Genomic DNA, 15960 nt, shown 5'->3' with positions numbered 1-15960 from the left:
GCCTTTATTCTATGTATATTTCGCCCCCCCCAAGCGGCATTATTACAAAGTCAGCTTATTGCCCCCAACAATCTGGGTCCTAATTTTACCTACCTCGGAAGGATGGAAGGCTGAGTCAACCTTGAGCCTGGTGGGATGCGAACCTGCACTAATTGCAGGCAGCTGGTGTTACTTAAGGAGGCATTAGCCCACTGCTCCACCAAGGCTCTTGAAAGCACAGCAGAGGAATGGGGTGAGACCTGCCTTCTCCCTTCCCCAACTTTCTTTTCTTTGCCTGTTAAAAACCTTCTGAAATTGCTTCCCCCTGTGAGGAGAGAGGGAAGGGAATTTTTTCTTCTCCCATCCTCTTAAATGGCAGTATTTGAATACATTGGGGAAAAGAGCACCTTGAAACAGTATAATTAACTAATTGGACTTACATCCCTCTTACATTTGGCGACCTGAAAAGCTCCTATCTTCACAGGATCTGGCTATTTTATGCATTTGACAAAAAAGGAAAAAGAAAAAAAAGACGAAGAACTTAAATGTGATAAAAGCCTAGTCTTTCTCAAAAGGATTTTAAATAACACTGGGTACATTTTGTGGTTAAGCCTGGTACAGCAAGTGAATATCCCTGGCAAATAAATCTATTTATAACTCAGATCTGTCCTTGGCATTAGCTAAAGAAAAAAATTAAAACAGTTGGGAGATGCATTTGGCTTCTAAGAAGGTGAATATTTACTGACTCTTGTTTAAAAATTAGCCTCCACTAAAAGACTATCTATAACTATTCCAGAAATGGAGGGAAATCAGCTACAAACATCAACTGACTATAAGCTTATACTTGAAAAAATTCTTGAAGCCACTGAAATAATTAATTCTAGACTCAAAAGATAAAGGTGGTAGCTTGAAACCACAAATTGAAACCCAGACTCCAACTAAAGAACTTATAACCCAGAAAACAACAAAACTGGAAGGAACCACCACTAAGACAGAGGACCCTAAGGAACAACAACAAAATACTAAAAAACTTAACATCCAAATTTTGACTCCAGTCAAAGATCTTACAACTCGAAAAGTACATGAAGCGGAAAAAAGTAACACCAAAATAGAGGATGCTAAAGATCAACAGACAGCTTATTGAAAACCTGGACAACCAAGGAATAACTATAAAATTGGATACGACCTTCTACTTAAATCAGAAGATACCAGAGGAAGGAAGAGACCAGAATGAAGATAAAGATATTGGAGCAAATACAGAGTTTTCAACCAGCAGCACAACAATTCAATGATTATAAATGGTTTAGCTTTTCTGGATCATTGATGGCTAGACAGTCTCCCTCAATTCAAGCAATATGTGCTGGAACGAAGGGAGACCTATCTGACAACTTACAAGTTTTTGGTCTGAAAACCTGGCTGGCAGAAAAAGAAAGCTAGAGTTAGGTTTAAAAAAAAGAACTGTTAGAGAGCTACTAAAGGCTATTCTTTTAGTAAGGTGTGATCTATTAGGTTATGAAATAGAAAATATCTATGATATAAAACTAGAATATGTTTATCTATTTACTAGGTTTATTTTAGATATTATAATTTGTGTAATGAAACAATGGAAATTTGGGTTATGAATGCCATTATGGATGTTAAAGGTTAAATTTGAATACTTTAACTAAAAATTAAGAATTAGATAGAATTCAAAACAGAACATGGATATGCATAAGTAAAAATAGATTGACAAATCTATGTTATTGTATTAGTAAGTTGTGATTATCAGGATGAGAAATAGAAATGTTTATGAAATAAAACTAGAAGTTACGTATATAGGTATTAGGTTTATATTAGATGTTATAAATTTTGTGTAGTGAAATAAGGGAAATTTGGGTTATGGATGCTATTATGGATATCAGAGGCTAAACTTGAATACTATAATCAAAATTAAAAATTAGGAAAAAATTAAAAACAGGATATGGATATGTATAACTAAAAATAGACTGATAATTGTATTAACTGAGCATGTTATTGTTAGAATTTTTCTAGTTTAAGCAGGTTATATTAAATGTTAAGGGAAATAGAGATGGATGTACTGATAATGTTACTTGAGATAGGTACTAAAAACTGTTATTGAACTTTTGATTACCCAGTCATCATGATGCTTTCTAAATATTTTCATGTTAAATTGGAAAACTAATAAAACTTGTTCAAAAAAAAAAAGAAAGAAACAGAAACACTCCATGTGACTGCTTGAAACTCCGTGTGACTCAGGTCTCCGGATGAAAGGTGTTTGAGCAGCAGGCTTGAGTTTGTCTGCTCTTTCTGAGTGAAAGGAAACAGAGGTGCAGAGCAGGATTGCTCTCAATAAGGCCGGCTCGCTCCGGAGGTTTGCTTTTGCAGGATTGCTCTCAATAACAGCGAGGTGTGCTAGCTCTGGAAGCCTGTTTTTGCAGGATTGCTCTCAAAAAGTGAGGTGCGCTTTGCCTGTTTTCACCATGAAGGGGCTTGAGAAATGGCTTTTTCCCAGCGAGAACAAGCCTCCAGAGCAAGTGCACCTCGCTCTGTGGCTCTGTTTTTGCGCTTGCTCCAGAGGCTTGTTTTCGTCAGGAAGGGACTTGAGAAATGGCTTTTTCCGGCGAGAACAGGCCTCCAAACACTGATGGTGGTGGAGTGAGGCAGCATTGGCCAGGGGACACCCTTCCCCATCTCCCCTCACTTCCCCAAAGCCTCCCTTCACTAACCTCCTTTCCAGCTTCGTTCTCCGCCACCGCGGAGAAGCCTGTGGGACTATTGGTAAAAAAAGTTCAATCAGACCTTCCAACTTTGCGAGATCTTTTTTTTTTTTGCGAGAAGTTGGAAGGTCGGATTGATTTCTTTTTTTAGTTCCACAAACTTCTTTTGTTGCCTTGCACACAGAGAACGGAGCTGGAAAGAAGGTTGGTGAAGGAATGTGATTGCCCTGGGATGATTAGGATTTGGCATTGTGGATGCCCTGGGGTGGGGCTGGGGTTAGGATTTGGCATTGTGGATGCTCTGGGGTGTGGTGAGGGTTAGGATTTGGCATTGTGGAGTGTTTGTGCTATGGAGGGGCTATTCAAAATGCAGGGATTCCCTGCGTTTTGAAGCACCCTGTGTGACTGCACGGAAAGGAGTGCTCTGTTTCTCAAGTGCCCCACTGCTAAGCTTGTAAGCCGCCCTGAGTCTTTGGAGAAGGGCGGGATATAAATGTAATAAAAATAAATAAATAAATAAATAAATAAAAATTTAATACTGTTATAAGTCTTTCCAACAGTTCTCTGAAATTTTTGTTAAGTTCCTTCTTGAGAAATTGTCTTTCTTGTCTTTGATTTCTCCTTTCTCTTGTTGGAAGTTTCCACTGTAATGTCTTTTCACAGTGACTCTTCACAACTTATAGCCGTGGTGGAGCAATGGTTAGAATGCAGTACTGCAGGCTACTTCTTCTGACTGTCGACTGCCAGCAGTTCAATTTTCACTGGCTCAAGGTTGACTCAGTGTTCCATCCTTCCAAGGCTGGTAAAATGAAGTCCCAGCTTGTTGGGGGCAATATGCTGACTTTGTAAACTGCTTAGGGAGGGCTGTAAAGCATTGTGAAGTGGTATATAAGTCTAAGTACTATTGGTATTGCTATTCCACATTTCTTCTGGTTTTCAACTTTAAAGTATCTGAGGATCTATAGAACCAACTACCTAAACTTTTACAGCCTAAACTGGCACATCCAATAACCAAGATAGTCCATATAAGGATAAATATTTCATTACTCTGGAGAACGCTCCAATTCCTTATACCATAAAAGGACAGTGAAATAGCAAAGCAATAGCAGGCAAAAGTTCTATCTAAAGTGGTTGAAATATGAGACTGCTGAATACAGCTACTCTCTAGGTCTAGGGCCTCTCCAGATGATGTAATATATAGAACCTGGGACTGAATAAATATGTCTGCCTTTTTTCTCTATACTTTGAGGAAAAAATATTGCAAGTACTAGTCCAGAAACTCCAGTCACATGTATGTTCAAAAGTGCCCTTGTCCTCCATTATGTAAAAGCCACTATAACTTAAGTCAAGAGAGCTGCATCTCATTCAACACTATGGAATCTTCTATTTCACTTTTAAGAGTAAAAAAGATATTCTTATTTCAATGGGAAAAAAGGTTAAACACTGTACAATCAACTTAACTTTCCATATCATGAATAGATATCTTGGTCACCAAATCCCATAAGTTGACAAGATTGATTTCTAAAAGTACAATTTTAGTCTAAACTTTTAAGAATACATGAATTCCAGAAGCCTAATTGTATTTATTCTTGGTATTCAGTTTTAACAATGAATCTTAAGAGGTCAGCCTCCTTTTGTTTGTGGCTAGTTTCACTTTCTGGTTCCCAGGAACCAGTAGGACATACTGTTTTGTGTCAGACACATTTGAATACAAGTTTCTCCTCCACTCTCAAACTTCTCTGAAAAGCTCTATTTTGGGAGAGGGGGAGGAGACTTGACAATGCATTCAGTCTCTATGCTGCTGAAGTTAATGGCAACATTCCCATTATTTTAATCACCCAGGGCTACACAATAGCCTTTTGAAGACACAGTTTCCAAGGACAAAAACAAATTGCTCCAAAGATTAGCTTATTTTCTCCTGGTTAAGGTTATTGGCAATTATTTTTTGTGTTTCTATTTACTTAAAAGCAACCCCCTCACCCGGAAACAGATAAAAAACTGAAACTCAGAATTCAAGTTTATATTTAGCATAATATCTTTTGGATGCAAATATTAGAATTCAGTTCCAGTACTAAATAAATCCATTAGTCTGATGCTATGCCTGATATCCTAACTTAGTCTTAACTTAGCATCCTTTAGATGCAAACCTCCATCACCTCAATTTCATGGCACATGTAGATTATTTTATTCTAACTTGTAGGCCCTGCTAACAGTTGCTGCTAGGACCTGTGAAATATTTTTAGACTTGAGAATTTGTAACTGTGTGCACTTTGTCAGAAAAAAATGTAGATTCTAAATAAAATAAAGGTTTTTTTCCCTGACGAAGTGCGCAGTCACAAATTTTCAGAAAAAACCTCTTTTATTTTTATTTTATTTGTATGGAAGAAACGAGTTAGTTCAACCAGTAAAAAAACTGACAACTCCAATAAAGGAAATCAATTTCATTTTTTGCTTAAGTGCAAAATATTAACGTAAGTTGTTTCTCAAGCTTATTTTGATGGCAACTTCACTGAAAAAAAGAATACAGCTGGCTGATTTGCAAAACTGTTGTTAACTGTGAAGAGGGACAGAAAGGATTGTTTCAGCTGTTTAGTATTGTGAATCTGATGCAAAGCAAAACTTTTTTGAGGGAGAATGAAAAGGGGTAGAAGAGATCTAGGAAAACCTCTAGTTTAAATAGAACGTTAACAAAATCTCTTATCTTATACATTTAAAAGGAACAAAGCATGAGAAAGTTATTCGCATGAGCCTTTTTTGTAACTCTAGGATGATTATGGAGTCAGTTTGCTACAGTAGTTAAGGCATCTGACTAGAAATCAGAAAACTACTGAGTTCTAGTCCCACATTAAGCACAAAGCCAGCTGGGTAGCCTTGAGCCAGTCATTCTCTCCCAGTCTTAGAAAGGAAACAATGGCAAACCACTTCCAAAAACAACTTGCCAAGAAAACTGCAGGGACAAGTCAAAGTACTGCCAGTAGTCCAGAACTGATTTGAGGATGATTATGAGGAATATACTGGCCTTTCTAAACCTTAAAGAAATTGTTCTATGTATTTCTACAGAAGCTACAAGGGATTAAAAACAATGAGGAAATGAAAGACAGTTACAATGCTGTTACTTTTAAGATTTTGCTCAGAACAATTTCTTGAGTCTAGTGTCCTAAAAGGTGTCAGACTACAAATTTTATTACTATGAGGCAGGGGTGTCAAACTGCCAGCCGGTTTCCTCATACCGAAGCCGCACCCACCCCATTGCCAGCAATGCAAAAAGAGTCACCATACGTCGCGACACGTCACGTGAAGTGGAGAGTTTGACACCCGTGCTATAAGAACAACAAGGGGAAGCTTCAGATTAAGAAATATTTAAACTACCATGCTGGAAAGAGGCGAGCATATAAGCCTACAATGTTTTTGTGCATGTGGATGCAAAAATAATGCTATTCATTTATTGTCAGTGTGTAAGAATTTATGAACTGGAATAGCAATAGCAACAAACCAGCTAATGAGAACTGTTTATGATTAAGACACAGTATTGGCTGTGAGAAGCATGTGAGCCAGCCTAGGTCTGGGCGTGGTTTAGTCTTCTCTATGTTGTCCTGATCTCCAAGTTAAGAGTTGTTGATAATCCCAAGAACTGAATGAATCTGTATGAATCATGTTTATATATATATTATAGATAAAGTTTTCCTAAACTATGCCTCCTGCTCATTTTGAATGTGTGCTTATTTTTGGGCTTATTTTTGTGCTGGAAAGATGTAAAACTCTAACATTTATAACAATCAAAACACCATTTGTTTAACTTCTGTTCCAGTGATGCGGTTATGGAATAGATATGAATGTTATTCTATACATCTCCTGATTACAAAGAAAATTCTAAAGTGAATGTGACTAGAACCCCCGGAGAGCCCATTATTCAAGTGTGAGAAAATTTGAATACCGTATTTTCCTGCGTATAAGACGACTGGGCATATAAGACGACCCCCTACATTTCCTGTTAAATTATAGGGTTTGGGCTATACTCGCCGTATAAGACTACCCCTCTTCCAACGCACACCAAATAAAAATTAAAAAACATCAGATTTGATTTTAATATGGTAATTTTAATTCAAATGCTTATGACATGCAGGTACTTAGTAGGAAAACTGTCACTTATAAACATAAGGCTGTTTGTCATCAAACATGTAAACATAAAACAGTGCAAGTGGATTAAACTTAATAATAATAATAATAATAATAATAATAATAATAATAATAATAATAATAAGAAGAAGAAGAAGAAGAAGAAGAAGAAGTAGTTGGAAGGGACCTTGGAGGTCATCTAGTCCAACCCCCTGCTAAGGCAGGAAACCCTATACCATTTCAGACAAATGGCTGTCCAGTCTCTTCTTAAAAACTTCCAGTGTTGGAGCATTCACCACTTCTGGAGGCAGGTTGTTCCACTGGTTAATTGTTCTAACTGTCAGGAAGTTTCTCCTTAGTTCTAGGTTGCTTCTCTCCTTGACCCAGTTTCCATCCATTGCTTTTTGTCCTGCTTTCAGGTGCTTTGGAGAATAGCTTGTCTCCCTCTTCTTTGTGGCAACCCCTGAGATGTTGGAACACTGCTATCATGTCACCCCTCACCCTTCTCTTCATTAAACTACACATACCCAATTCCAGCAACCCTTTTCCTATTTTCCTAATTCACTTTTTCACTTTTCCTAATTCACTCTAAAGCTTTCCCTGCGCAGAGCCTTAAGTAACCCCAGCTGCTTGCAATTAGTGCAGGTTCTCATCCCACCAGGCTCAAGGTTGAGTCAGCCTTCCATCCTTCCGAGGTAGGTAAAATGAGGACTCAGATTGTTGGGAGCAATAAGCTGACTTTGTAATAATGCTGCTTGTGTGTGTGGGGGGGTGAAAGCTCTAATAGGCAGGCATATACATAGAATGAAGGCTATTGCTAAGCACATTGATTTGTGCTTTAAATTGTAAGCTGCCCTGAGTCTTCGGAGAAGGGTGGGATATAAATGGGATTAAAAAAAAAGACCAAATGGGAGATCCACTCCAGGTTTTCCAGCCAGCCCGCCCAGTTCCTGAGTCAAATGTGTCCTTAGAGCTAAGGTGCTGCTCTGGCTATGCATTCCCCACCTGCCTTTCAAATTGCTCTTGCATTCCCAACCTGCCTACAGCTGCTCTTCAACTTTAGAAGGAAAGAAGCCCAGACCCCAGCCTGTAAAAAATCACAGACTGCAGCTTCTACTCCAATTGGTCCCGCTTTCCCTGCGCAGACTAAATGGAAGATCCACTCCAGGTTTTCCAGCCAGCCCTGTCCCTAAAGTTTCAGCACCCGGCGTATAAGACGACCCCTGAATTTTGAGAAGATTTTCATGGGTTAAAAAGTAGTCTTATACGCCGGAATCTACGGTAGATACAACTGACACAAAGTGATGCAATGTAATGCCAGTTTTGGTATTACAGGCTTGGGAGAATAGGGGTCCAGGAAAGTTGTAATGCCTTATTCACTTCACACTATTTTCTCCATCTTAGAAGAACTCACAAAGTAAAGATAATCACTGTATGTTGTAAGTTATGCTAATATACAATTTAAAATAATGAGTTTCTCCATTAATAACAATAATTAAAACTTTATCGTTAGCTATGTACTTTATTTAGTATTTGACTAAATCAGATGAAGAGCAATTCTGCATGATTGAAAACCTTATTTTCTGTTAAGTTCTGATAGAAGCAAAGGACAAAATGTTCACATTGCATGTTATTGCAAGTTTTTTTTTACTTACTAGAGAAATAATATGTTGTGGATTGAATGAATGAATGAATGAACCTTTATTGTCAAAGTATACCCATGTATACATTGAGATTGGCTGAGTATAGGTATAGTCCTCACTTAGCAACAACACAATAATGGAGTGTGGTGGTAATGAGGTTAAGACGCTGGACTGATGATTGGCAGGCTTATGTTTGAGACTCGGCTGCTGCTGCAGGATGTGATGAGCTCCCATCACACACTCCAGCTGCTGCCAACCCAGCAGTTCATAAGCGGACAACCAGGAGTAGGTTAATGGGTACCACTCCAGGGGGCAACTTAACGACATGAAAGGAGCTCCCAACTGAGTGTCCCTCAGACAATGGTAATGTCATTGTTCAATCTTTTCAACCTGGAAGCATTTTGGTGCTCCTGGCATGACTATAGTAGTAGTAGCTGTCTACTTTTCCCAATCACACATTCTATGTGGACATTCATAACACCATACAATTAAATATGAAGAGCAAAAGCCTAGTTGCCAGGTATGGTGCCATTGGAACAATGACAGGCAGACATATTGTATTAAATTGGGTTAAAGCGATGGACAGGAGTGTGAAAGTCTAGGTTCTTATCTCCTTTAGGTACAGAAGCTGGTTATAAGACTAGACTGGGAAAAACATCTATCTACCCACAAAACTAGAGCAGGGTGGGAAATATTGGTCCATAATTTTCAATGAAGAGTGCATGGATTATAGTATACATACACACACACACAAACACACATACCTCTACCTCTCAAGAGCTAAAATACAAACTTTTTTTTATTATTACTGCCTTCCATGATGATTACCAGCTCCACTTAGCTTTATGTTCTTACCAAATTCTTTTATCATCTTAAAACTGCTTATTTAATAGGCTATTACTCTGATGTAATCGTAGGGCACAACTTCCTAGGAAAAAATAAAATACACACAATTTCTATATTCAAAATCTGACTGGAAAATAAATCATACTTCAGTGCAAAGATATAGAAAAGACATTGCAGGATGCATGATTCTGTTTTTCAAACCTTTGATTCTGCATTCAGTTTCCAAAATCTGCTGATTGAAATTGTCATCACACTCTCTACTAATTTCAGTACTTGCACTGAAAGGCAAGATGATTTGTTGTGATACCAAGTGCAAGAGTTGAATAGTGGAGTAACTTTTACTAAACTATTCTGCATTTTTTCCTCTTTTTTATTACTGTATGAAAGACATTGACAATGTTGCCCACACACATGACAACACACATACATCCTGAATAATAATTCAAATATATATGAAATGATTTCAAAAGCAATTCAACTGGAATAAATATCTGTATCTAACATGAAACAAATCAAATACATTAGCAATTATAAGGAAACAAATCTTACCATTGTCTATTGGTACACGTACTAGTGGTAACTGAGAACTAAAAGACAAAAGAAAATTAAAATCAAAATTTAGCACATAGAGTGGTAAGATTTAAAGAGCAGCCATTTAAATTCCCACAGACTCAATTTATGGTTGCATTTTATTTTAAGTCCAAGTTAATTTAGGGTTGAGGTATCAAGTATTTTTATCTCTGTTCACTAAATGAGAATTTAGTCCCTTCTAATTTCATCATGTGAAGCAATATCTGTTAAGAGGCAAAGATTTTTATGAACGGTATAAAATTCTCAAACAAAACCTTCCATACCAAAATACTTTTCAGATGTTTTACAGTACTGGGGCAAAATAATGTTTGCCAATATTCCACTCTCACTCTCCATTTTATTCTTTTCAGTCTTACTGTTAATTGTTCAATACATTTACTTCAAGATAAATCCAACCCAAATTAGCAAAATGTACTTCTGATGAGACAAGCATACATAGAATTGCAATGCTGATATTCACTTTCCCCTTTTCTCCAGAAAAAAAAAAAGTTTAAAATTTGGGTGTTTACTGCCTAAAAAGCTTATCTGGGGGTTTGCAAAATAAGATGTAAACATGCTTTTCCTCATAGTTCATTTTAAAAACAGGATTGCTTTTTGCAACTTCAATTGTTGCCTTTTAGAATACTCTTGACCCTTTCCCTCTCAAGTAAATGAACAATCCACCCATTCTATAAAATTAATCTGTCCCATAAATAGCCAACAGAACACTCATTTTACAGTGGCAGTCATTTTGAACATCTCAAAGTTTAAAACACAGTTATGTCAGAAGCAACTTTGAACATTGCCAATAGTGAGCAGATGCAAAAACCCACAATTCCACACAACAGAGACAAAATCTTAAGAACATATAGGTTTTCCACTGACAGACACCTGTAAGAAGCAAGTATTTAGTTCCATTAATACCGCACTTCACTTGCACTATGAACAAATAATGAAACAGCAAGCAATTAAGACTGTTCTGGGTAAAACGTGGAACTCCAAATCTCTTTCCAGTAGACGTTTTTCACCTCCAAGCATCATAGTTCACCTTTCATTAATTGGGACAACTTGCCATGGCCAACTCATCACGGTCAACTTGCCATGGCCAATTTGCTGCAGCCAACTCACCATGGCCAACCAGCTGTAGGACATAGTTGTGAGTTGTCCAGTAGTGAGTTGGCCATGGTGAGTTGGCTGCAGCAAGTAGTCATAGACTATCAGGATGATTTCCATTTCATCTGACTTCCAAATGAACAAGTAACTACAAGGCAACCCAGGAAGGCAGCTAATATGACTGTATATCTGAGAGCAACTACTGGTTATTTGCTTGTTACATATACACAACTTGTATGGGGAAAGATATGAAATTTCACTATTCTACACAGAAAAAAATCCTACAATGTACTGCTTCTCCTACAATTTTGGAGAGCAAGAAGAAAAATAAAGCCTCAGATAATAGTACATCCATGGAGATTCCAGTATACTTACGCTATAGTGCAACAGTACCGATTTCCATTATCCATAATAGATAATGACTTTTTTTGCAGTTATGTCAGCAGGTAATATTTTATTTAAATCACCAAAAACAATGGTCAATTCACAGAGGACCAAAACATTAGCTTGTTAACAATTACTGTATTTTGAATCCCTTGCCTAAAACCTTTCCATACTAGTGTTTCTTAGCTAATGGTAGTGCAGAGAAAATTTGCTCCATCTGAGAAAAGAAACAGAAATTTTCAAAGGACTTGGAAAACATGCAAACTCTGCTCAGATGCTTGTTTGAAAAGAGAAGGACTCTCATAAGGTAGAAGATGGGGCATCCACAAAGCCTTCTCCTCCATCCTCCATATGGTCCTCGTTTTTAAAACGTCATAGGAGTTTGCAGCAGGCAGGAAGTCCATCTATTCTGTAGCTGTTGAGAAAGATGCATCTGCTCTGCTGTCTCCTGATTTTTAATTGTCAGAAGGAAAGATGGGTACCAAGGATATGAATGAGCTTACAGTGATGGATACATAATATATGCCTGCTCTGTAAAGTAGGATTTTAATTTACTTGATTACATGTTACCCAACTATTATTATTGAAAAACCTTTTTACTTTCATTTTAATCAATGTCCTTATTGTGCTAATGCATGAAGACTTTTGATTTCATTTTGATCAAACTCAACATTTTTTAATAATATAGGGAACTTTCCATTTCCAATATGGGGTAATAGTGAAGCAAATAAAAAGTCTCTGTTCTAGAGTTATGATGTTGTCCTGCTTATTTATCGTTAATAATTAATTCACATTAAAAACTATATAACATGTTACAACTCTAGAAAAATATTTGGAGGTCTCTGAGAAACTTTAGTTAATGTGGACATGGAATGAAAAAAGTTAATAAAAATTACTATAAGAAAACAACTCACTTTGTTTTATAACCTAGACCAGAAATGGGCTATGGTTTGGTTGCCAGGAGCCAAATTAATACTATGCTACAAGAATAAAACAATCACACACACGCACACACGTTATGACCACAACAACTGAGCCCAAATTTCTGATGCTAAGCAAAACAGTTGTTAAATGAGTTTTGTCCTATTTTGCAACCTTTCTTGCCACAGTTAAGTGAATCGCTGCAGTTGTTAAGTTAGTAACACGGTTGTTAAGTGAATCTGGCTTCCACATTGACTGTGCTTGTCAGAAGGTTACAAGAAGTGATCACATAACCCCGGGACACTGCAATCATCATAAATATGATCCGGTTGCCAAATTTTGATCACATGGCTATGGGCATGTTCCAACAGTGTGAAAGTCACTTTTTCCACTGCTGTTGTAACCTTAAACGCTAAACGTTTGTAAGTTGAGGACTACCTGTACTGTCTATTTCTTCTAGATAATTTGCACTGGGTTTTGTAAACTATGGTTTTATATACCTCAAAAAGTTATGAAATCATACTGCTGAATGATTGTACCTTTGTCTCAGAGATATACAAAAATCACTATATAGGAAAGTACATCTGTAAAGCTAAAGGGTGGCTCAGCCCTGGACTAAATTACTCATCCTGCTAAGATATTTCCCATCATTACTCAATGTCAGTGAAAAACCATGTACATCAAAACTGAATTTTTCATGACATTTTGATATTCTATTTTACTAAGATGCCCACAAAGCAATATAAAATTTTCAACAAGCTATAATGATTCTAGATACATGATCAATATAAGTATATAGAAAAAAACATCATAATCTTCAATACACAGTACTTGTAATGCCACCAAAATAAGCTGGATTTAGTGGCAGTCTTTGCGGCTGAATTTATTTGGAAGGAACCAAGTTAAAGAAGGCAACTTGCAGACACTGAACTTTATCTTTCCTCCCAGCTTTGGAAGAATCACAACCCAAAGGTCATTTTTTATTCTGATCAAACCAAACAACACACAATTAAGAGGGATAATCCTCTTAATATATATAAGAGCAGAAAAACTGAATGCATATCCAACAGTTATTAGAATGATTGTACCCCAGTATTATTTGCTGCTGCTTGACTTCTACCTTGGATAAACTTGGAAGCAAGATGGTCTCAAGACCTAACCCCATATTCTGCATTTCTGCCTGTATTAATTCTAATGATCATTATAATTATCAATATAATCATGCAAAGTCCTACTAGTTTGTATGAACAAATGGCTTCAAAACTGCTGTGGCAGAAATTAAATGCTGCAAATTGTTCAAATTAGTTTGTGTTAAATGTACATTTTTGTGCAGAATATGTGACTAAAAGCAAGGTGAAGGAAGACAGCCATCATTCCAAATACAGCAATTTTAAATTTTGCAACTATGCAACGTGTTGCATGAATTTATGCATGGATCTTCATAACACATAACTGGATACCCTTCTATTAGTAGAAGCAAACAGGATTGTAATTTAGGCAATTTAAAGGCTTTCCTCTTTCAGGCTCTTTCATATCCGTATGGATTACAACTCCCAAAGAATTCGGAATGCCAAATTAGTTTTTTTTAAATCCTGTAATGCTGCATGCAATTTTTTGTTTAAGTCCATTCAGTATGTTTAAACCTGTAAACTGTTTTTCACTTCGCGCGTCTCCAAATGCCCGTGTCAATAAATTAGTCTGGGTCAGGGTTTTTAAATTTTTTAGCAAGAGAACTAAAAACTCCTAAGCTACAGGATTCACAAGGAATGAGAATAAACTCGATTTTTTCTCTTAGAAAGAGTCGCAGCTTTTCTGATGCAACCTTCTTAAACTTTTCAGACGAAAGCGATTCGAGGGGGTTTAGCTTAGAGAAAGGATTGAATCCTTTGTTTCCTCCCAACCGCGGCCATCCCGCCCTTAGGTGCGCTGAGAACAATCGTGCCAGGGTGACCAGACAAGAGGAGAATTGGTTACAAAATAACTGGGGGACACTGAATCGAGAGAAGCTACGCTGAACATTCCTGCAACGGAAGATAATGTTCCCTTTGCTTTGCCTCCCTGCCTCCACTCTTTTCGCCATAAGGAAAGAAAAACCCGGGCAGAAACAACAGCGCACATACTTGATCCACGCGATGCCCAATTAGAACCACGCCGTCTCTCTTCTTCCGTCCTATAGGCCCGGAAGAGGAGGATCCTGCTTCCATTAGGAAGTAAACACAGTTATGGTGCGTGAATATATGGGACAGTGGCGCCATCTCTTGGTTCAAGGTGATCAACGCCATCAAAATAATGGCTTTCTTCAAAAGTATAATGGAACGGAATCCCGAGATACAGCTAAGTAACCTAGCAACATTTACAGAGTAAAGGCATATGGGAAGTTCCGCCAGAGAAGGAAATGTTAAAAGGGCAGAAAAATAATATTTCCTCAAGGGATCTTAAAGAGGCAGGAAAGCTTGCCCAGTTTTTCTTAATAGCCCCAGGTTTCCCTCCGCCGAGCAGAAACCAGCTAGGTAGAAATGCAGATGGAGGCCCCAGCTAGAAGATTAATGTTATGTACAGAGGGGATGCCACACACAGATAAGCCACTATCACCACCAGGTGGCAGGGTGCCCTGTCAGGATTGGCAGGGCATCCTCTGGCGGGAAATCTGGATATTGGGATTGGTGCAATGTATACCTGGCTAGGTACATAAAAGGGTAGATCCGGACCGGTTTGGACTCTGACTGGACAGAGTCTGACATGGAGGAATCGAGCGATCTTGAGCATGTTATCTGGACTGAGTTCGATCCTGTGTCCCCCGATGACGTGGACAGGATCATGAGGAGACTAAGCTCCATCACTTATTGGACCCGTGACCCTCCTGGTTGGTTTATGCGGCCCGGGAGGAGACACGAGGCTGGTTCCAAGCAGTAATAACTGCTTCCTTGAAGGAGGGTATCTTCCCTGCCGCCTTGAAGGAGGCGGTGGTGAGACCCCTCCTCAAGAAGCCTGCCCTGGACCTGGCTGTTTTAAATAACTATCGTCCGGTCTCCAACCTTCGCTTTTTGGCGAAGGTTGTTGAGAGTGTGGTGGCGCATCAGCTTCCTCTGTTCCTGGAGGAAACTGATTATCTTGACCTGTACCAATTGGGCTTCAGGCCCGGGTACAGCACGGAGACGGCATTGGTCGTGCTGGTGAATGATCTCTGGCGGACTTGGGACGGGATGTTCCTCTGTCCTAGTCCTATTAGACCTCTCAGCGGCTTTTGATACCATCAACCATGGTATCCTACTGCAGCGTCTCAGGGGGTTGGGAGTGGGAGGCACTGTTTTACAGTGGTTCTCCTCCTATCTCCTGGGCTGCTTGCAGTCAGTGTTGATGGGAGGGCAGAGGTCCGCCCCGAGGTCTCTCGTTTGTGGAGTTCCTCAGGGGTCGGTCCTCTCTCCCTTCCTGTTCAACATCTATATGAAGCTGCTGGGCGAGCTCATTCGTGGTTTTGGGGTGGGGTATCATCAGTATGCTGATGATACCCAACTTTTTCTTTCCATCCCGAACCAACCCAGTGATGCCCTCGACGTGATGTCCCGTCGCCTGGAGGCGGTCTGGGTTTGGATGGGGAGAAACAGGCTTCGTCTCAACCCTGCCAAGACTGAGTGGCTGTACGTACCGGCATCTCGGGTTAACCAGTTTGT

General features: G+C 38.7%; 1 protein-coding gene across 1 annotated transcript in view; it reads right to left on the bottom strand.

The window, feature by feature from the left end:
- GEMIN8 (gem nuclear organelle associated protein 8) overlaps nt 1-14445 on the bottom strand; it is a 64268-nt gene extending 49823 nt beyond the window's left edge. Inside the window, exons 1-2 of the mRNA XM_083362717.1 lie at nt 14410-14445; nt 9851-9888 (exon numbers count right to left, since the gene is read on the bottom strand). Of these exons, the coding sequence (XP_083218843.1) occupies nt 9851-9853 (3 nt within the window). The 5' untranslated portion in view covers nt 9854-9888; nt 14410-14445. The remainder of the gene's footprint in view (nt 1-9850; nt 9889-14409) is intronic.
- Nucleotides 14446-15960: the final 1515 nt, after the last annotated feature.

The sequence above is a fragment of the Vipera ursinii genome (genome assembly GCF_947247035.1).
Source record: "Vipera ursinii genome assembly, chromosome: 4".
Taxonomy (NCBI): Eukaryota; Metazoa; Chordata; class Lepidosauria; order Squamata; family Viperidae; genus Vipera; species Vipera ursinii.
Note: the sequence above shows the minus strand (reverse complement) of the source record. Positions and strands in the feature narration are given on the sequence as shown.